At 43.0% G+C, this 17,519-nt stretch overlaps 1 protein-coding gene across 11 annotated transcripts in view; it reads right to left on the bottom strand.

Annotated features, from left to right (window-relative positions):
• Positions 1-17,519, bottom strand: part of LOC140197572 (teneurin-3-like) — a 2,811,066-nt gene that overhangs the window by 328,738 nt on the left and 2,464,809 nt on the right. For all 11 annotated transcript variants that reach the window (XM_072257693.1, XM_072257692.1, XM_072257694.1 and 8 more), the window contains one exon: positions 2,832-3,050. In XM_072257693.1, coding sequence (XP_072113794.1) covers positions 2,832-3,050 — 219 coding nt within the window. The remainder of the gene's footprint in view (positions 1-2,831; positions 3,051-17,519) is intronic.

Raw genomic sequence — 17,519 nt, 5'->3', positions numbered from 1 at the left:
CCTCTCCCATAGTGCTCCACCCTCACCATTCCCAACATTCTTTGCTTCTGCCAGATTAACAAACTCGCTCTCTGCTCCAAAGTCCTAGGCACCCTAGCTACGTATGTGGCTCAGACTTTTGTACAGTAATGTATATATGACCCCTGACTCATAAACCTCTCTCTAAAATTGTCAATTGGTTACAGAGTCATAGTGTGTGGAATCTAGGCCTTTGGCCTACCGAGTGTGTTAACCAACACGCACCAAGGTACACTCATCTCATTTTATTCTCCATACAGTTAAGAACACGGCATGGAAAATCAGAAACAGGAGTAGGCTGCCTGGCCCCTCAAATCTGCCTACAATTGAATGTAATCATGGCTGATCTATGCCAGGCCTCAACTTGTGTTCTGTGCCAGATCCCCATAGCACCTCAATGCCCTGACCTTTCAAAAATTTGTCTACCTCCACCTCTGATGATCAAGCAACTTTCTGGGGTGGAAAATTCTAGAAGTTCACCACCCTCTCTGAGAAGAAATTTCTACACATCATCATTTTAAATACCTGGCCCTTATCTCATAGATATGACCCCTTGTTCCACACTACCTGACTCGTGAAAACAGCTCTACATCTATCCTGCCAAACTCCCTCAGGTTCTATTAAGTCTCAGTAATGTGACCCCTCCTTCTACAGATCTAACTTGGAACAACATGGAACACCATAGTGCACTACAACACAGTACAGGCCCTTCAGCCCATGATATTGTGCCAACCCTTTAACCAACTCTAAGAGCAATCTAATCCTTCCCTCTTACAGAGCCCTCCAATTTTCTATCATGCACGTGCCTATCTAAGTGTTTCTTAAATGTCTCAAATGTATCTGCTTCTCTCACCACCCCTGGCAGGGAGTTCCATGTACGCACTACTCTATGTGTAAAGAACTTACCCCTCTTATCTCCCCTATACCTTCCTCCAATCACTATTCTTATATCGGGGGATCTAAACTGTATGTAATCCTCTAAGCGTAGATTCACACCACCATGAACTTTTAAATGGCAATAAAAGCCAACTTGTCTTTGTAACTACTTGCTCCTAGATTCCTTCTGTATTTCACTCATTTGCAGGCTCTTTCCATTTACCAAAAAATCTCTTTTTTGTTACCTGGAGCATAGGAGAATGAGGGGAAATTTGGAAGAGGAATACAAAATGATGAGGGGTATAGACAGGGTAAATGCAAGCAGGCCTTTTCCACTAAGGGTAGGTGAGACTACAACCAGAGGTCATAGGTTAAGGGTGAAAGGTGAAATACTTAAGGGGAATCAGAGGGGAATTTCTTCACTCAGAGGGTGATGAGAACGTGGAGTGATCCACCAGCGGAAGTGGTGGATGTGGGTTTGATTTCAATATTTAAGTGAAAATTGAAGAAGTAAATGAATGAGAAGGGTGCAGAGGGCTAAGGTCCAGGTGCAGGCCAACAGACCTAAGCAGATTAACAGTTCGGCATGGACTAGATGGGCTGAAGGGCCCATTTCTGTGTTGTAGTCCTCTGTGACTCTAATCTTCTCTTCCATTCGAATGGCACGCCCTAAATTCAACTACTTACCTACAAACTAGGGACAATTTACAGTAGCTAATTAAAGTACCAGCCCCCACATTTTAAGATGTGGGAGGAAAGGGAAGCCACATAGACAGAGGGAGAACATGTAAGTCTTGGACAGGCAGCGTCAAAGGTTCAGGATTGAATCTCGATCGCTGGAGTTGTGAGGGAACAGCTCTGCTAGGCACACCACTGTGCCTCAGTGGTGTAGGGGCAGGTAAAATCAATGAGCACTGCCAGCAACACTCACATCTTGTGAACAAGGGAACTTGTCTTCCAGTGAAAACAGTCAGCAAATATCTAGCCATCAGAAACTAAAAGCCGCACACTTAAATAGTACCAAATGGGTATCATATATCAGAAATCTAAACCAAAGTTTTAGTCAAAACATTGAATCACCTCCTCCTCCCTGTTAGCAAAGCAAAACTTTAATAAAGTACAAAGTCTCTCATTTATTATGTCTTGCTTTTACATTCTAAATAAAATATCTCGCCAAGCTCCCTGTGCTGTGGTTAAACATAATAATCACACAGTAAAATATGTAATTGCTGCATTCCTGGAAGAAAATTAAATTGTGAAGAAGAGAAAATAACTAAGACAGCCCCAACTGGGGTTATTATTGTGAGCACCATTCAGATCAAACATATCCTATGGTGTTGCATTAAAGTATGCTTCAATCGTCTTGTTTCCCCAAACAGCAAGCCAATAGCCATATAAGAAACTCTCGATGTTTTTGAAGAAGCTTGTTCGGATGCAATAGCTGGGAAATAGCCAGCAGAGCAGCCACATAAGAGCAGAGCCCATTGTGGCAGCCCCTGCATGCATTTCCATCACTGCACCCCCAAGGTAATATGACTGAAATTTCTTTTCAGTGCTGAGAAAATTGCTGCTTTCACACCCATTTTATCTGGCAATTGCAATACTCGGTTAAATACAATTGCAATACTCAGTTAAATAGAGGGCAACCTGACCTGCCTGCAACTCAGATCTGAATGTGCTTTGAGAAAGTACGGTTAGTGCTTGACCCAGCGGTAATGGGCAAGTGCTGTGTATCCATCGCGTATTCAGACAGAGGGGGAAGAAAAAGCTTGCCGTGCAGTAAAGCTTTTTGCTAAAGAGTTAGTGCAGAGACGAGTGGTTTAGTGAGAGGCTGGGAGGTAAATTGTCACTCTGAAACCTCTTCCAGCTGAAAGAATTGCTCAGAAGTTAGAAAGTGCCAATTCAAGAGGAGATGATAGATGCAGGCAATTTCTTACCATTATCGGGCACACAGGCAGTGCCTGAACTGGCCTGAGCTAGATATGAATTTGCATTGCTTTCCTCATCATCTGTGTCAGAGTCATGAACCGGATGCGTGCCGCTGTTGCCCAGCAACCGCCTTTGGTTGCCATTGGCACTCGGCGACGAAAGTGGGGAACCAGACTGCTCAATGGCTGATGGACTGGACGAGGAGGAGGAGGATGGCATGGGAGGACCTGAGGAGAGACAACATGAGGATTTTGGTGTGTGATGGCAAAAGCAAAGCATTAAACAGCACTGTCAAAACAAAACACCGCACAAGTCAGGCACACAAAGCCAAATGGATAGAAATGGACTCAAACACCAGAGGACACAGAGAGCAATTTGCTGCCATTATCTTGTGTTACCTAGAGTAAAATAAAGCAATGAACTGAACATCTTTTGAAAGTCAATCCTTTACATTTGAGTTCTGTAACACAACTAACGAGTGTCCATTTGCTGGATTCACTGGGCGTCACAGCAGTGTGGTGGTTAGTGCGACACAATTACAGCCTGGGGAGATCCAGAGTTCAATTCTGGTGCCGTTCTTTCGGGAATCCCTGTACAAACACCCCGTAGCGTGTGCGGGTTTTCTCTGGGTCCTCCAGTTTCCGTACCAGGCAGGTCGATTGATCACTATAAATTGCCCCGTTATTAGGTTAGGATTAATTGAGTTTGTCAGGGGTTTTTGGGATGGCAAGGCTCAAAGTGCCTGCAGGGCCTACTCCACACTGTATTGCTAAAGAAATAAAAATGAATAAATAACTCCTGTGCACTGTTTCCAATTGAAACAGAGACCCAACTTTCTCCACAGTCTCAATGAACACAGGACTAAGGTCAAGGCAGATTTGCATTTAGGGGACTTTTGTTTTTAAACCATGCCTTATGTCCTCACTACTGGGCAATGAGCTACCACATGGTCTACTTTCATACAAGTCTTTGAGGGTCAATTGCCACGCTGTGCGGGCTCTGATGACAAATGTTGAGTCCTGATTACCAAGGAGGACAAAGACACCGTGCACTTTACTCCCGCATTCCTGTGGGCATGTGGTGCAGCTGGTTCCCCACCAGTCAACAACTTGACACCACTGAATACAGTCGACAACAACAATACTAGTGAAAGCAATCAGATACATCATATGAGGGAGTGATTTCTCACAGTATAATTTCATGCAACCCCTTTGACGTGCTATCAAGTCTGCATTTGCTTCGCTCAAGTCTTTGTTTCAGGACTACTTAGTAAAAATCAATAAGGCATTTAACAATCAACAAACATTGTCCTATTAAATTAGGGTGGTTATATCTCTGCAAACTCCTTCAGTGTGACACTTTCACACAGAGGGAATTCTCAAGAGGAACTCCTCCAGTGTATTTCAAATAGTTGTCCTGTACTCTGGGCATGCAGTCTCAGAATGCATCAGTTGTTCCTGCCACACTTTCCTTATGGTGCTTTTGGAGACCAGCATCTGTTATGCTGGCCAAACCGGTTTAAATTATGTATTACTTTTAAATAGAGAAGACATCTGCAGAGATCTGCTGAGGTCTAGGATAGCATCAAAGCTGAAACAACAGAAGCTGTTGTACTTATACAGGGTGCAAGGTTCAGACAAAAAAATAGATTTTGACAGGTTTGATGCAGTGCCATGCAAAGCGATCATGTCCCTTGAGAAAAGGGCGTCAGAATAGATGAACACTAAATCCAAACATGTCACTCCTCCTTAACTCAGTCAACCTGATCATTTTCACATCTTCACCGCGTTTCATAAATCACCTTCAAATCACCAAAATATGATAACATACTTTGAATAAATAATGCAATTTGAGCTTGGATGACATGATCTACACGTTCACAAGAGAGACGGCCTCGAACACTGTTCTTAAAGTCAGAAGGAAGATTGAGGTGCCTGGGGTTGTCCCAGCTGTCAAGCCCTGCCTCTTCAAGGAAGCCGTGGAGTAAAAGAGCTCCCTTTTTAGTTGGAACAGAAAATGGGTTGCTGTGGGGGTTTTACAGTCACAGTAAATTGTTTTTTATTCGTTTTGTGAATTAATAATTCTGAATTTGAATTGATTACCCTTGAGGCTAATTACTGCATCACCTCACTTTGCCAAATTCAACTGTGCGATTGCCAGGTGTGTCATAATCCCTACCTGGAACACTCAAAGCACCTCGTTTTTTTTTCCCAAGCTGCCTGTGTAGGAATGGGTCCCCTGTGAGGTGACTAACTTTCTGGCAACTCGGTCATGTTGCCAGATGTTTAAAAATGTGAGTGGAACTACTAAAGCTCCGATTCAGGGTTCAGGAGGGGCAACCAATCTTCCTCTTCTGTAGCCACCTCACCCTGCCTCATCCGTGCCCCTCTTCCATGGAGAGGCTAGAAATAAATCATGGAAAGAACACACTGAAAGAGCACTGACATGTCTCGTCTCTGAAGTTGACGGAACACCGTCAAGGCCAGTGGTTTCACAGAACCCTGCAGCAGACTCTTCAGTCCACTGAGTCCAAGTAGACCATGGAGCCCCAAACAAACCGAGCCTATTTAATGCTCCACACGTAATATCAACAGAAAGACTCCAGATGCTGGAACCTGAACCAACAAACAACCTACTGGAGGAACAAATTGCACTGAGGAACATCTGTGGTATAAAAGGAACTGTCGACATCAAGGGTTAAAACCCCGCATCAGGACCACTACATGATAAATTGCTGTAGCTGTGGCTGTAAAACCTGCCCATCAAGAATGAGAACTGAAGTGGGAGAATAGCATGAATGACAATGGGGCAAATCCGGGGAATGGAATGATGAAGAATGGGAATTAGAGAATTAGAGAAGGCCCAAAGATTTCCTGTTGAATCATAGGGGAGAAAAGGAACATCACTGACGTGTCCTCTGTCACACTAACACTCATGAATAACATTCTCCAGTGGAGACCTGACATGCCAGCATCTCTGAATATCCTCTGACCTCTAATTCCAAGCCGTCATTGTGAAATCATAAGACCATAAGAATAGGAGCAAAATCATGACATTTGGCCATTGAATCTTCTCCGCCATTCAATTATGGCTGATTTATTATCCCTTTCAACCCCATTCTCTTGCCATCTCCCCATAATATTTCATACCCTGACTAATGAAGAACCGATCAACCTCCTCTTTAAGTATACCCAATGTCTTGGCTTCCACAGCTGTCTGTGGCAATGAATTCTACAGATTCTCCACCCTCTGGATAATTCCTCCTCGTGTCTATTCTAAAGGTACGTCTTTGTATTCTGAGGCTGTGTTCTCTGGTCTTAGACTCCCTCATTATAGGAAACATCTTCTCCACATCCACTCTATCTAGGCCTTTCAAGATTCAATCGCTTTTAATGAGATCCCCCCTCATTCTTCTGATCTCCAGCAAGTACAGGCCCAGAGCCATTAAACACTCCTCACACTTGCAAATCATGCAAGGCATTGCACGCCATGGGAAAAGCAGCTGGTTGCACTTTGTCGCATTTTTAAAAAACATATTAGCTCTACCAGGCAGGCAAGATAAAAATTAGAGTTCTTGAACTGCAGGCAGAATCACAGCAATGCCCAATGCTCAATTTTCTCAAGGGAGTACATTAAAGCTATGTTAATGAGGTCTGGGATCCCTGGCTGATTACAATTTGCATTTCTGTAGTGCCACCCCAAAAAGCACTCACAGCTGTGGCTCTCCATTACTGTTCCTTCGTACTTATGCTCCACCATCCCACCGCCCTATCACGACCATGATCTAAATCAGAGGAGTCACAGTACTGCAGCCAGATCCACCTACAGTAGGCTTTAAAGCAGTCAGTGCTTTTATCTGCTGCCAAGTCTAAGAGGCTCTTTTTTTTCTTTAACAGGTTGGATTGAAACAAAACCTAGCTCCATATCTTATGCTATCATCTGCCTGACAAGCTATCTGTCACTGTGCAATATCCTGTGAATTTCTACACCTTCCTCTCAAAATTAATTCTGGGCCAAGGGCCAATGTGGTGTGCCTGGATCTTTTGCCCCTCCTTGGTGCCCCCCTAAGAAGGTGTTGTGAGTTCCTCCCTGGATCCTGTGGTGTTACATTAAGAGTTGGTGAACATACTGTGTTCAGAACAGATGGCAGTGGGAACAAATCATTTGCCATAATCATCTGCTATTCTTATTTTTCAGAAAGCACTTCCTTAGCAAACTGTATTTTTTGTAATCAACTTGTAATACGATGCAATTGTTGTCCCTGGCTGAAATTTAAAAAAAATAAATCGACACTGAATTGATTTGTCATTTTATCATTTAACTTGAGCTGCTGTTTCTCATTTAGAGTGAAATAATTGAATTATTGCAGCAAACTCAAGATATTTTTTCTTCTTTCCCATAATATTGAGTGGTAGGGTGGAGATTTGCCTTGACCAAAGGAGGAGTAAGGTGCTTGCTCCAACCCTCCTCTAGGTTGCAGGTCACTCCTGGGCAAGGTGCAGTACCTGCTTGGCCCGCAATCAGGGTCACGTGAAGCCATGTGATGGATGGTCATACGATGAGCTGGTGCATATCACAAGTTCTGGTTATGTGACCACTGACACCAGGCAGACAATCTCTGAAGTGTATTGATAATGGTTGGGGTCACCCCTCTTTTAAAGACACTGCCCAGAAGAAGGCAATGGCAAACCACTTCTGCAGAAAAATTTTTGCCAAGAACAATCCTGGTCAAAAACCATGATCACCTCTGTTATAAGACATGATGATGATGATGATGATGATGATGATGATGATGATGATGCATAATATAAAGTCTTCTTTCCATACGGAATTCAGTAGTGTTACAGTGGACATGAGGCCAAAGATAACATGCTGTTCTGTTTTAATTAATTTGCTTATTGTTAATTAATGAAATAAGGTTTTCGTTTTAACTGCTTGAAAACTATAACAGCCTGAGCTAAAACAAGTCAGCAATAGCATGTCTTGTAAACACAGCAATTTGTCTGGCATTTAGTTTACAATAATGAATGCACAGCAAAAAATATGCAGATAAAAAAATGTTTAATTTCTCTGTGACAAATGCTTCACAGGTTTATCCCAAGCTAACAATATTTAGACACAAATCGAGATGATTCGGCAGCTGTTCTTTGTTCTAAGCTTTTGATTAGATTAGATTGGATTAGCTTTATTTGTTGCATGAATATCAAAACACAGTGAAATGTATTGTTTGCATCAGTGACCAACACAGTCCAAATATGTACTGGGGGCAGCCTGCAAATGTGGCCACGCTTCTGGCACCAACATAGCATGCGCACCTCTTACTAACCCGAACGATTCATCTTTGGAAAGTGGGAGGAAATAGAAGCACTTGGAGGAAACTCATGTGATCACATGGAGAACATACAAACTCCTAACAAACAGCGGTGGGAATTGTACCCTGGTTGTTGATGGCAGACACTGCAACAGCTTTACACTAACCTTGCCGTGACCCTGTTTGTGCTTCACTTGAGTGCCTGTCTCCAAGAGTTGTTGTGTGGCCATGAGGGAAGGGGTGTCTATGAAAGGAGGAAAAGAGTTTGCCTTGGATAGTAGGGTACAGGAACCTAGCTGGTGATAATGGGGAATGATGACCCCCAAACAGACAGAGTGTTGCCCAGTAATAATTAGATTAGGTTAGATTAGATTATGAGGACACTCAGTCCTCGTTTATTGTCATTTAGAAATGCATGCATTAAGAAATGATACAATGTTCCTCCAGAGTGACATCACAAAAAAAAGAACAAACCAAAGACTAACACTGACAAGACCACATAATTATAACATATAGTTACAGCAGTGCAAAGCAATACCATAATTTGATAAGGAGCAGACCATGGGAACGGTAAAAGAAAAGTCTCAAAGTTCCGATCGACTCCCAATAGTCCCCGATAGCAGTCGGCAGAACGGAGAAACTCTCTCTGCCATAAACCTCCAGGCACCGACAAATGTCAATGCATTGGAAGCACCCAACCATAGCCGACTCTCAGTCCGTCCGAAAACTTCGAGCCTCCGACCAGCCCTTTGACACCAAGCACAGAGCACCATCTCTGCCAAGCGCTTTGACCCCGTCCCGGCCACCGAGCAACAAGCAAAGCCGAGGATTCGGGGCCTTCCCCTCCGGAGATCCTGGATCACACAGTAACAGCGGCAGCGAAAAAGGCATTTCAGAAGTTTCTCCAGGTGGTCCTCCGTTCTCTCACGTCTGCCTCCATCACATTAGGATTGTGCACGGCAGCCTACTTGACAGATTACAGATAGCATTCACCAGAGAGGCCGTGCAAGCTGCGTCGCGCCACCATCTTCTCCTCCTCCTCCAGTCTGGTTCATTAAGGTCACCAGGGGTGACAATATCTACCATCATTATCCGCTTTGGCTTGATTCATTTTTCACTCACTCACTGGTGAGATTCTAAGGAAATATTTTTTCCAATGCAGATCCCAGGAGTTCCCAACCTTCTTCATGCGACAGACCCTTACCTTCAACCGAGGGGTCAGTGGACCCTGGGTTGGAAACCCCCGGTCAGATGAACTCAGGGTGTCGACACTGGAATTTGCTATAACCTATAACTGCAAATTGTTGCTGCTCAAGTCTTGTCAAGAGTTCAAGGGAGTAGGGGTGTTTTGCAATGTCTTAAGCACCCAATACTGTGTCTGCAGAAATCTTCCATATACAGGCCTCCTGGCTGATCATGGTAGAAAGGAGACTTCTGCAGCATGTTGTCTTCCATATTGGCTTAATCACACAAACATCTTCATTTTATTTATAGCTTCAAGAGGGATAAGCGGCAGCATGGCGGATGCACCATTTAGCTCTGAGTGATGGCTGCACGTCATGAAGTATCTCAGAAACCTTCTGCAGTAGCATTATTGCCAACAGCAATTCTTACTGTTGATGGTCAAGCAGTCAAGTCATGGAGATTGATGGCGGAGATGATAACTGACCCAACCAAAGCTGATTATATTAGGGAATTACACACACTTGCGACGTTATTAGGTACATCCTGCACCTAATAAAGTAGCCACTGAGTATATGTTTGTGGTCTTCTGCTGCTGCAGCCCAGTCACTTCAAGTTTGTGTATTCTGAGATGTTCTGCTGCACACCACTGTTCTAACGCGTGGTTACTTGAGTTACTGTTGCATTCTTGTCATCTTGAAGCAGCCTGGGCATTTTTCTCTGACCTCTCTCATTAACAAGGCATTGTCACTCACAGAACTGGAATTTTTAGTTTTTCACACCATTCTCTGTAAACTCCAGAGAGTATTATATGTGAAAAGCCCAGGAGATCAGCAGTTTCTGAGTTGCTTAAACCACCCTGTCTGGAACCAACGATCATTCCATAGTCAAAGTCGCTTAGATCACCTTTCTTCCTCATTCTGATGTTTGGTCTGAGCAACAACTGAATCTCTTGATCATGCCTTCATGCTTTTATGCACTGAGTTGCTGCCACATGACTGGCTGATTGTGTTGGTGTACAGGTGGCCACTGTGTGTATATTGCTGAAACTTCAGTCCATGATGTCACTGCTTCCATTTACACTCCACAGAAATACTTCTCCATTCCATTTTCCTAAACTGAATTTCTTGACATACTTTTCTGTTTTTGCTTTTCTTGTATGAATTTACATACAAATAAGATGGAAAGAAGGGGGAAGAGTAAATTACCAACTGCATGCATTACAGTACACATTCACCCAGCAAGGTGACAGAAACTAACGAGAGACAATGACCCTAAACCAAGTATATTCTGTGGACCTGATCCACTTCTACCTTTTAATGAGATGCATTCCTTGTTGAATTAATCAGGAATGCACAAGGCACCTGGGCTGGGAACCCACTGGTTGCCATTAAAATAGATGCAACTCCCAAATTCAAGATTTCGTACGAACAATGCCTATCATTCACATTTCTCTATTTCGGTTTTCTTATGAAACTTCAGGATCACACTGCGACATGAATTGCTGGGCTAGAGTAGGGAGCTTAGATCATAAACGACAATTAAAATGTCATTCAGTCTTCTTTCTCTCTGCATGTAGTGATCCAGCATGCAAACCCACATCTGTCTCATCGCCTCTGAATTTCATATCGAATCCTACGATGGAGCCCAGCCTTGCAAGAATTTTCTAGCATTATGGCACAGAAAGACATCCCTGATCCTACGCAGGGAAGAGGGTGGGCGGTGAGCGGTCAGACCTGGTGTAGGATCAGAGTGCATCGATTTTACAGGAGAATTCCAAGACTGCAGACCAGGAAAAAAGGACTAGCTGTCATATTTCTTATAAAATATTCTTCTTTATATCAATCTCGTTAATTATTTTAAAGTATTTTAATATTTTAAATTATTATTTAATTCACGGTAAATCATTTTGTACAATGTTGTATGACGTAGGCGATCATGGTCTTTCCATGACAATGATTGTTCTTGGTAAGTTTTTTCTACAGAAGTGGTTTGTCATTGCCTTCTTCTAGGCAGTGTCCTTACAAGATGGCTGACCCATTATCAATACTCTTCAGAGGTTGGTTGCCTGGTGTCAGTGGTCTCATAACCAGGACTTGTGATATGCACCAGCTGCTCATACAATCATCCACCAACTGCTCCTATGGCTTCGCGCATCCCTGATCGGCGGGCTAAGCAGGTGCCGCACCTTGCCCAAGGGTGACCTGCAGGCTCACAGAGGGAAGGAGCGCCTTACATCTCCTTTGGTACACCCCACCACCCATCATGGTAAATTTGTGAGCAATGAGTTATTTCATTATTAAACATGTAATGGGATGGGTTGTAATTCCTGTGGGCAGGTGGGTGCTGCTGTAAGACCTAGCCCATATTCACCTGTTCCCTTCCAAGTAAGTCCATGAATATTAATGTGTTATTATTACAATGTTTGTTGACTGTGAAGCAGCAATGGTTTATACACAGAAAGCTTTGAGATTTAATGAATAACATTCACATTTTTACTGTCACTCGTTTAACAATGTTATCTGGCAGCAGGAGAAATGTTATTAACGTTTGGAGATGTGCAATGCGGATGTGCTACCTCAGAAATAAAAATTGGAAATTTCTGAAATACTATTAATCCCTATCTTTTGGCAGACTACTAATTATTTTGGCATTTGCAAACTTTCAGGATATGAAGACCCTTTCTGGCACATTTAGTTAAAGTGTGCACTGGTTTAAGGTAAGTTCTGTCTCACACGCACTCAGGTCAAAAGTCACCTGCATGGTCTAGTTCGAAACCCACATTACAACAGTGTTTAAAAGGCTACATTGTAAATGCCAACTTGGCGTTCCTATTTAAAAGAACACTACAATTAAGATTCAGCTCAAACCCTACACTTGTCAAACAACACAGACACTTACAGACACTGACGAGACCAATCTCAGAAACTCCCGTATCCTTCAATTACATAGCAGAATAGCAGGTCAGAAGCTGCCATGATATCTAATCGATTTGGGCAACGGTGTTAAATATTGATTCAGTTTCAATTATAAGTACTCTATTTCAATTTCAAAGCAGAATAGGCTTGTTTATGGGAGACATATGTTCCCTTGCAGATATATATCATGTGCTTTGTGTACTCTTCTAAAAAGTAGCATTTGAGTTTCCCTGACTTTGAATAACATCCCCAACTAACAGAAAGTAATTTATATCCAGTGTAAATGTAGATTACTTCCCATTAATGTAAAATGCCACCCTCCCAAGGCACCGTGGCATTGGCTACAGTCATTACTCAACACTGTTTTGAGTGTTTGGTCTTTGGAAGCACAAGCCTATTAGTTTCCTGGCTTCTTTCTTCCATCATTAGCTGGCAGCACTTTTACCTCTTAGTCAAAATGTCCTGGGTTTAAGTCCCACTCTGGAGATCTGAATGAAAAAAAACTAAGCTGTCACTCCAGTTCAATACCGAGGGACTGCTGGAGAACTAGAGATGCTGCTTCCTGAATGTGAAGTTAAACTGAGGTTTCATTTGCTCCCTCAAGCAAATGTATGAGTATTCATAGCACTTGCTCCCTCAAGCAAATGAATAAGAATTCATAGGTCCTCAAGAAGAGCAGGGAAACTTCTTTTGATATTCACATTCAAGGTAACAGAAAGGTAGGTTATTTGGCCATTATCCCAGAGCCACATATTGGAGCTTTGTGAAGTAGTTTGTAAAGGGGCGCTGTTTTACAGCTATTAATATCATTTAGTAAGGGTACCATGGGTTCTAAAGTATCTTAGAATGTGCTAAAAAAAATGCTATATAAATTGGAGTTCTTCTCTTTATCGAGCTCTTCCCCGGCAAGGCCCGATCTTGTACCACAGGGGTCCCCAACCTTTTTTGCACTGCGGACCGGTTTAATATTGACAATATTCTTGCGGACTGGCCGACCCGGTGGGGTGGGGGGGGGGTAGGGTTGCCAATGGACAAGGGTATGTAGCAGTCAAATACGTTGTGTTTACCCCGAAAAGACTACAATGACCATGAAGCCTTGCATGGTCACCAGTGTGCATGCGGGACCTTTTCAGAATGGCAGGCAGTGACTAGTGGGGTACCACAAGGCTCAGTGCTGGGACCCCAGTTGTTTACAATATATATTAATGACTTGGTTGAGGGAATTAAGTGCAGCATCTCCAAGTCTGCAGATGACACGAAGCTGGGCGGCAGTGTTAGCTGTGAGGAGGATGCTAAGAGGATGCAGGGTGACTTGGATAGGTTGGGTGAGTGGGCAAATTCATGGCAGATGCAATTTAATGTGGATAAATGTGAAGTTATCCACTTTGGTGGCAAAAACAGGAAAACAGATTATTATCTGAATGGTGGCCCATTAGGAAAAGGGGAGGTGCAACGAGACCTGGGTGTCATTATACACCAGTCATTGAAAGTGGGCATGCAGGTACAGCAGGCGGTGAAAAAGGCGAATGGTATGCTGGCATTTATAGCAAGAGGATTCAAGTACAGGAGCAGGGAGGTACTACTGCAGTTGTACAAGGCCTTAGTGAGACCACACCTGGAGTATTGTGTGCAGTTTTGGTCCCCTAATCTGAGGAAAGACATCCTTGCCATAGAGGGAGTACAAAGAAGGTTCACCAGATTGATTCCTGGGATGGCAGGACTTTCATATGATGAAAGACTGGATGAACTAGGCTTGTACTCATTGGAATTTAGAAGATTGAGGGGGGATCTGATTGAAACGTATAAAATCCTAAAGGGATTGGATAGGCTAGATGCTGGAAGGTTGTTCCCGATGTTGGGGAAGTGCAGAACGAGGGGTCATGGTTTGAGGATAAAGGCGAAGCCTTTTAGGACTGAGATTAGGAAAAACTTCTTCACACAGAGAGTGGTGAATCTGTGGAATTCTCTGCCACAGGAAACAGTTGAGGCCAGTTCATTGGCTATATTTAAGAGGGAGTTAGATATGGCCCTTGTGGCTAGGGGGATCAGAGGGTATGGAGGGAAGGCTGGTGCAGGGTTCTGAGTTGGATGATCAGCCATGATCATAATAAATGGCAGTGCAGGCTCAAAGGGCTGAATGGCCTACTCCTGCACCTATTTTCTACGTTTCTATGATTTTACTTTCTCTCTGCAAAACCGTTTTTGGCGATTCTGTTCGGGGGGGCGGTGTGTTAATCATGACCGGAATATAGGTGATAAGTGGCTAATACACTCAATTTCATTTCTAAAAGGGTATATCTAACGAATTTAATATTAAACACACAGCGCATATCTTCCTCACATGAATATAGTGATAAGTCAATTATCAGGGGAGGACAGGGGTGCTTGGAGTAAGTGTTGAACGAACTTCCAGTAGAAGTGGTAGAGGCAGGTTCAATATTATCATTTAAAGAAAAATTGGATAAGTATATGGACAGGAAAGGAGTGGAGGGTTATGGGCTGAGTGCAGGTCGATGGGACTAGGTGAGAGTCGCGTTCGGCACAGACTAGAAGGGCCGAGATGGCCTGTTTCCGTGCTGTAATTGTTATATGGTTATATAAGTCACTTATCAGTCAATAGCATCACAACAGTTTAAGTAACATTTGGATATCAAACACACAGCACATATTTTTCCCGTATGAACATATAAAATCACTGCAACACACCAATATCGCTGAATCAGTGGGAGTCCTGGGCTTGTTTCCCTGCAACAAGACGGTCCTATCGAGGGGTGATGGGAGACAGCGATACTCGAAGGGGGTTCCTTATGTCCCGTCTATTCCGCAACTTAGTTTTCGTTGCATTCATTGCAAAAAACTCCGCTTCACAAGAAAATGGAAGCAATGTTTTCAGTGCTTTCCTGGCTATCTCAGGACACTCAGCCTTGACTTTGATCTGGAATGCCAGCAGAGATGTTATGTCAAACATACTTTTCAGCCCACCGTCATTTGCAGCTCGAGGAGTTGATCTCCTTCCCGCGCTGACATGGATGACACGCGGGTAATGATCTCACATGCGTAATGGCTCAACAGTAGGCATGACAGGGAATGAGGAAAGGTTTTCTCATGGCCAGGTAGCAGATGCTTTGCGGCCTGGTGGTTGGGACCGCTGTGGTACCAGACACTCAAAGGGAGTTCAGCACAGATGCTAATCAGGCAGACAAGCTAGGCTTAACAGTCCTGACTTTCAGTCCTGTGTTCAGTAGATTTGTTAACTAGTTGTATCCAGGGCACAGAAGATGGGGGCAGAAAAACATGCCTTAGCTTCAGTATTATCAACTAAACTACTTTCTAATCTTTCAGGGGAACTGTGTCAAAACACACTGTTCCTAAATGGTTGGGAAGGACCTCAGGAAAAAAAGTGGCAAAGCATGAAACAAAATTGCCATTTCCCCCATCCTTTAAACGAATCATTATAAAAGGAATTATATTTCCCTCAGCATCAGTTCATCTGCACATCAAATGTAATGTTTTCACAGCTGCCTTACCTTCTCCTGATTTAACTAGCCACTAACTTAATCTACATCACAACAATATTTAATCCATTACATTCCTATTTCTTTACCATCATCAAAGAGACATTTTCTGACAAACCATAACATAGTTTTCAGCAGAGATTGATCAGGAGAAAGCATGCCTAAATAAGCAAAGTCTGTCTGGTTGAAAAGAGCAAAGCTCGCACCTAAAACACACCCATAGCAAGTCAGAGGAGGGCATGTTCCTTGAATAAACCAGCTTATTTTTTTAAACATGCATTTCTTGACAGCAAGTGTCTTTATAGGCAATCTTTTGAACATTATGACATCCAAAATCCTGATGTACAAAAAAGGATGAGTTAAGGCTAACTGATCAAAAAACAAAAACTACCAAAAGGCACCCAATAACCTGTTAGAGTTCCATAATGGCTATAAGTGTCAGCCCAGAGAATTTTTATTTTCATTAAAAATGCTATATGTGCTTTCAAAATGCTCTGACAGACTTTGTGACCAATTCTACTTATGGGATACATTGGTCAATTGTGTAATAAGCAAAAAAAAAGGCCGGAGACCAAAGACAAAACCAAAAAAAAGTGCTCAAAGATCCCCAGAAGAAAACAGCAATTCAGTCAAGCTAATATCTTACACAAAGGTAGGACTGGTCAGGAATTAACTTTAATAGTGACTTCAATTTATAGAGACTGAAATTTGATGTACTTTTGAAATAGTTAATATTGCCATACATGAATACACCTACAGACCTAGGAAAGAAAAACTTCCTTTCAGAAAATGAGAAATTTAAACACTAGATATAATTATTTCTATGATTAACCTTCAAGTGTTATTTGAAGCCTCAGGCAAATTTATCAATCACCCTCCCCTTAGATCTGTCAGTATTAGGACTCACTGTAGTAGATGAATGTGTATGCAGTTATATACTGTCAGGCACACATTCACTTACACCTCAAGCCACCCTCTAAGCTTTTTTTTCAAACTGTGGGTGTGCTTTCTACTGAAACAGCACAAACACGGAATACAGTCAGGGAAAGGGAAAATTATAAGCAGCACATGGTGGCCAGCAGGAAGAAGAATCGCATAGTATTAACAGAGATAATTAAAATCAAACAAACATTAACTATAAGAAATCTGTATGGCATGGAATGGGAGGAACAGTACCTTGCTGATATGTGAATGGCAAGCAGTTTCCAACATCAATAAAACAGACCTACAGAGTCTGTGTAGAATAAGCAGGATAACGTAGAGCAAAATCCCTGCAGCTCACCGGAAAGGCAGTCCATAGCTTTGCCACTGCTAACATCTGGGCAGAAAACGACAGAGGAAGTTTTGCGCCTGTGCTGCATGCCGCTTGTCGCTCATCGACTACCAGTGTGTCCCCAGAGGAGAGGGACGGCTACAGTTTCAATGCTCAGTTAGTAGCCAGGCTGGGTATCAGCCTATCTTCCCAACATAGATTGGGTTGTTTCATTGGCAAAGCGAGCAGAGGGCAGGGAAATAAATGAAACAAGTTGCGGCTGCCAGGACAACATTCTCCATAAAATAGTCCAGCCACTACTACCACTGGCACTCTGCAACCCCAAACTTCCCCGCAAACCCTCAGCACTTCATCGAGCTTTGATGGCGCTTTCCTTCTGTAATTCCAAGCCTCTTCAATTAAGCTGTTTCCTAAAAAGAGAACAGAAACCTTTCTGCCCTGCCAAGTACAAGGCCTGTCATCATTCATTACTAACAGCGCTTCGCTCAGGCTACCAG

Source organism: Mobula birostris, chromosome 5 (genome assembly GCF_030028105.1).
Source record: "Mobula birostris isolate sMobBir1 chromosome 5, sMobBir1.hap1, whole genome shotgun sequence".
Taxonomy (NCBI): domain Eukaryota; kingdom Metazoa; phylum Chordata; class Chondrichthyes; order Myliobatiformes; family Myliobatidae; genus Mobula; species Mobula birostris.
Note: the sequence above shows the minus strand (reverse complement) of the source record. Positions and strands in the feature narration are given on the sequence as shown.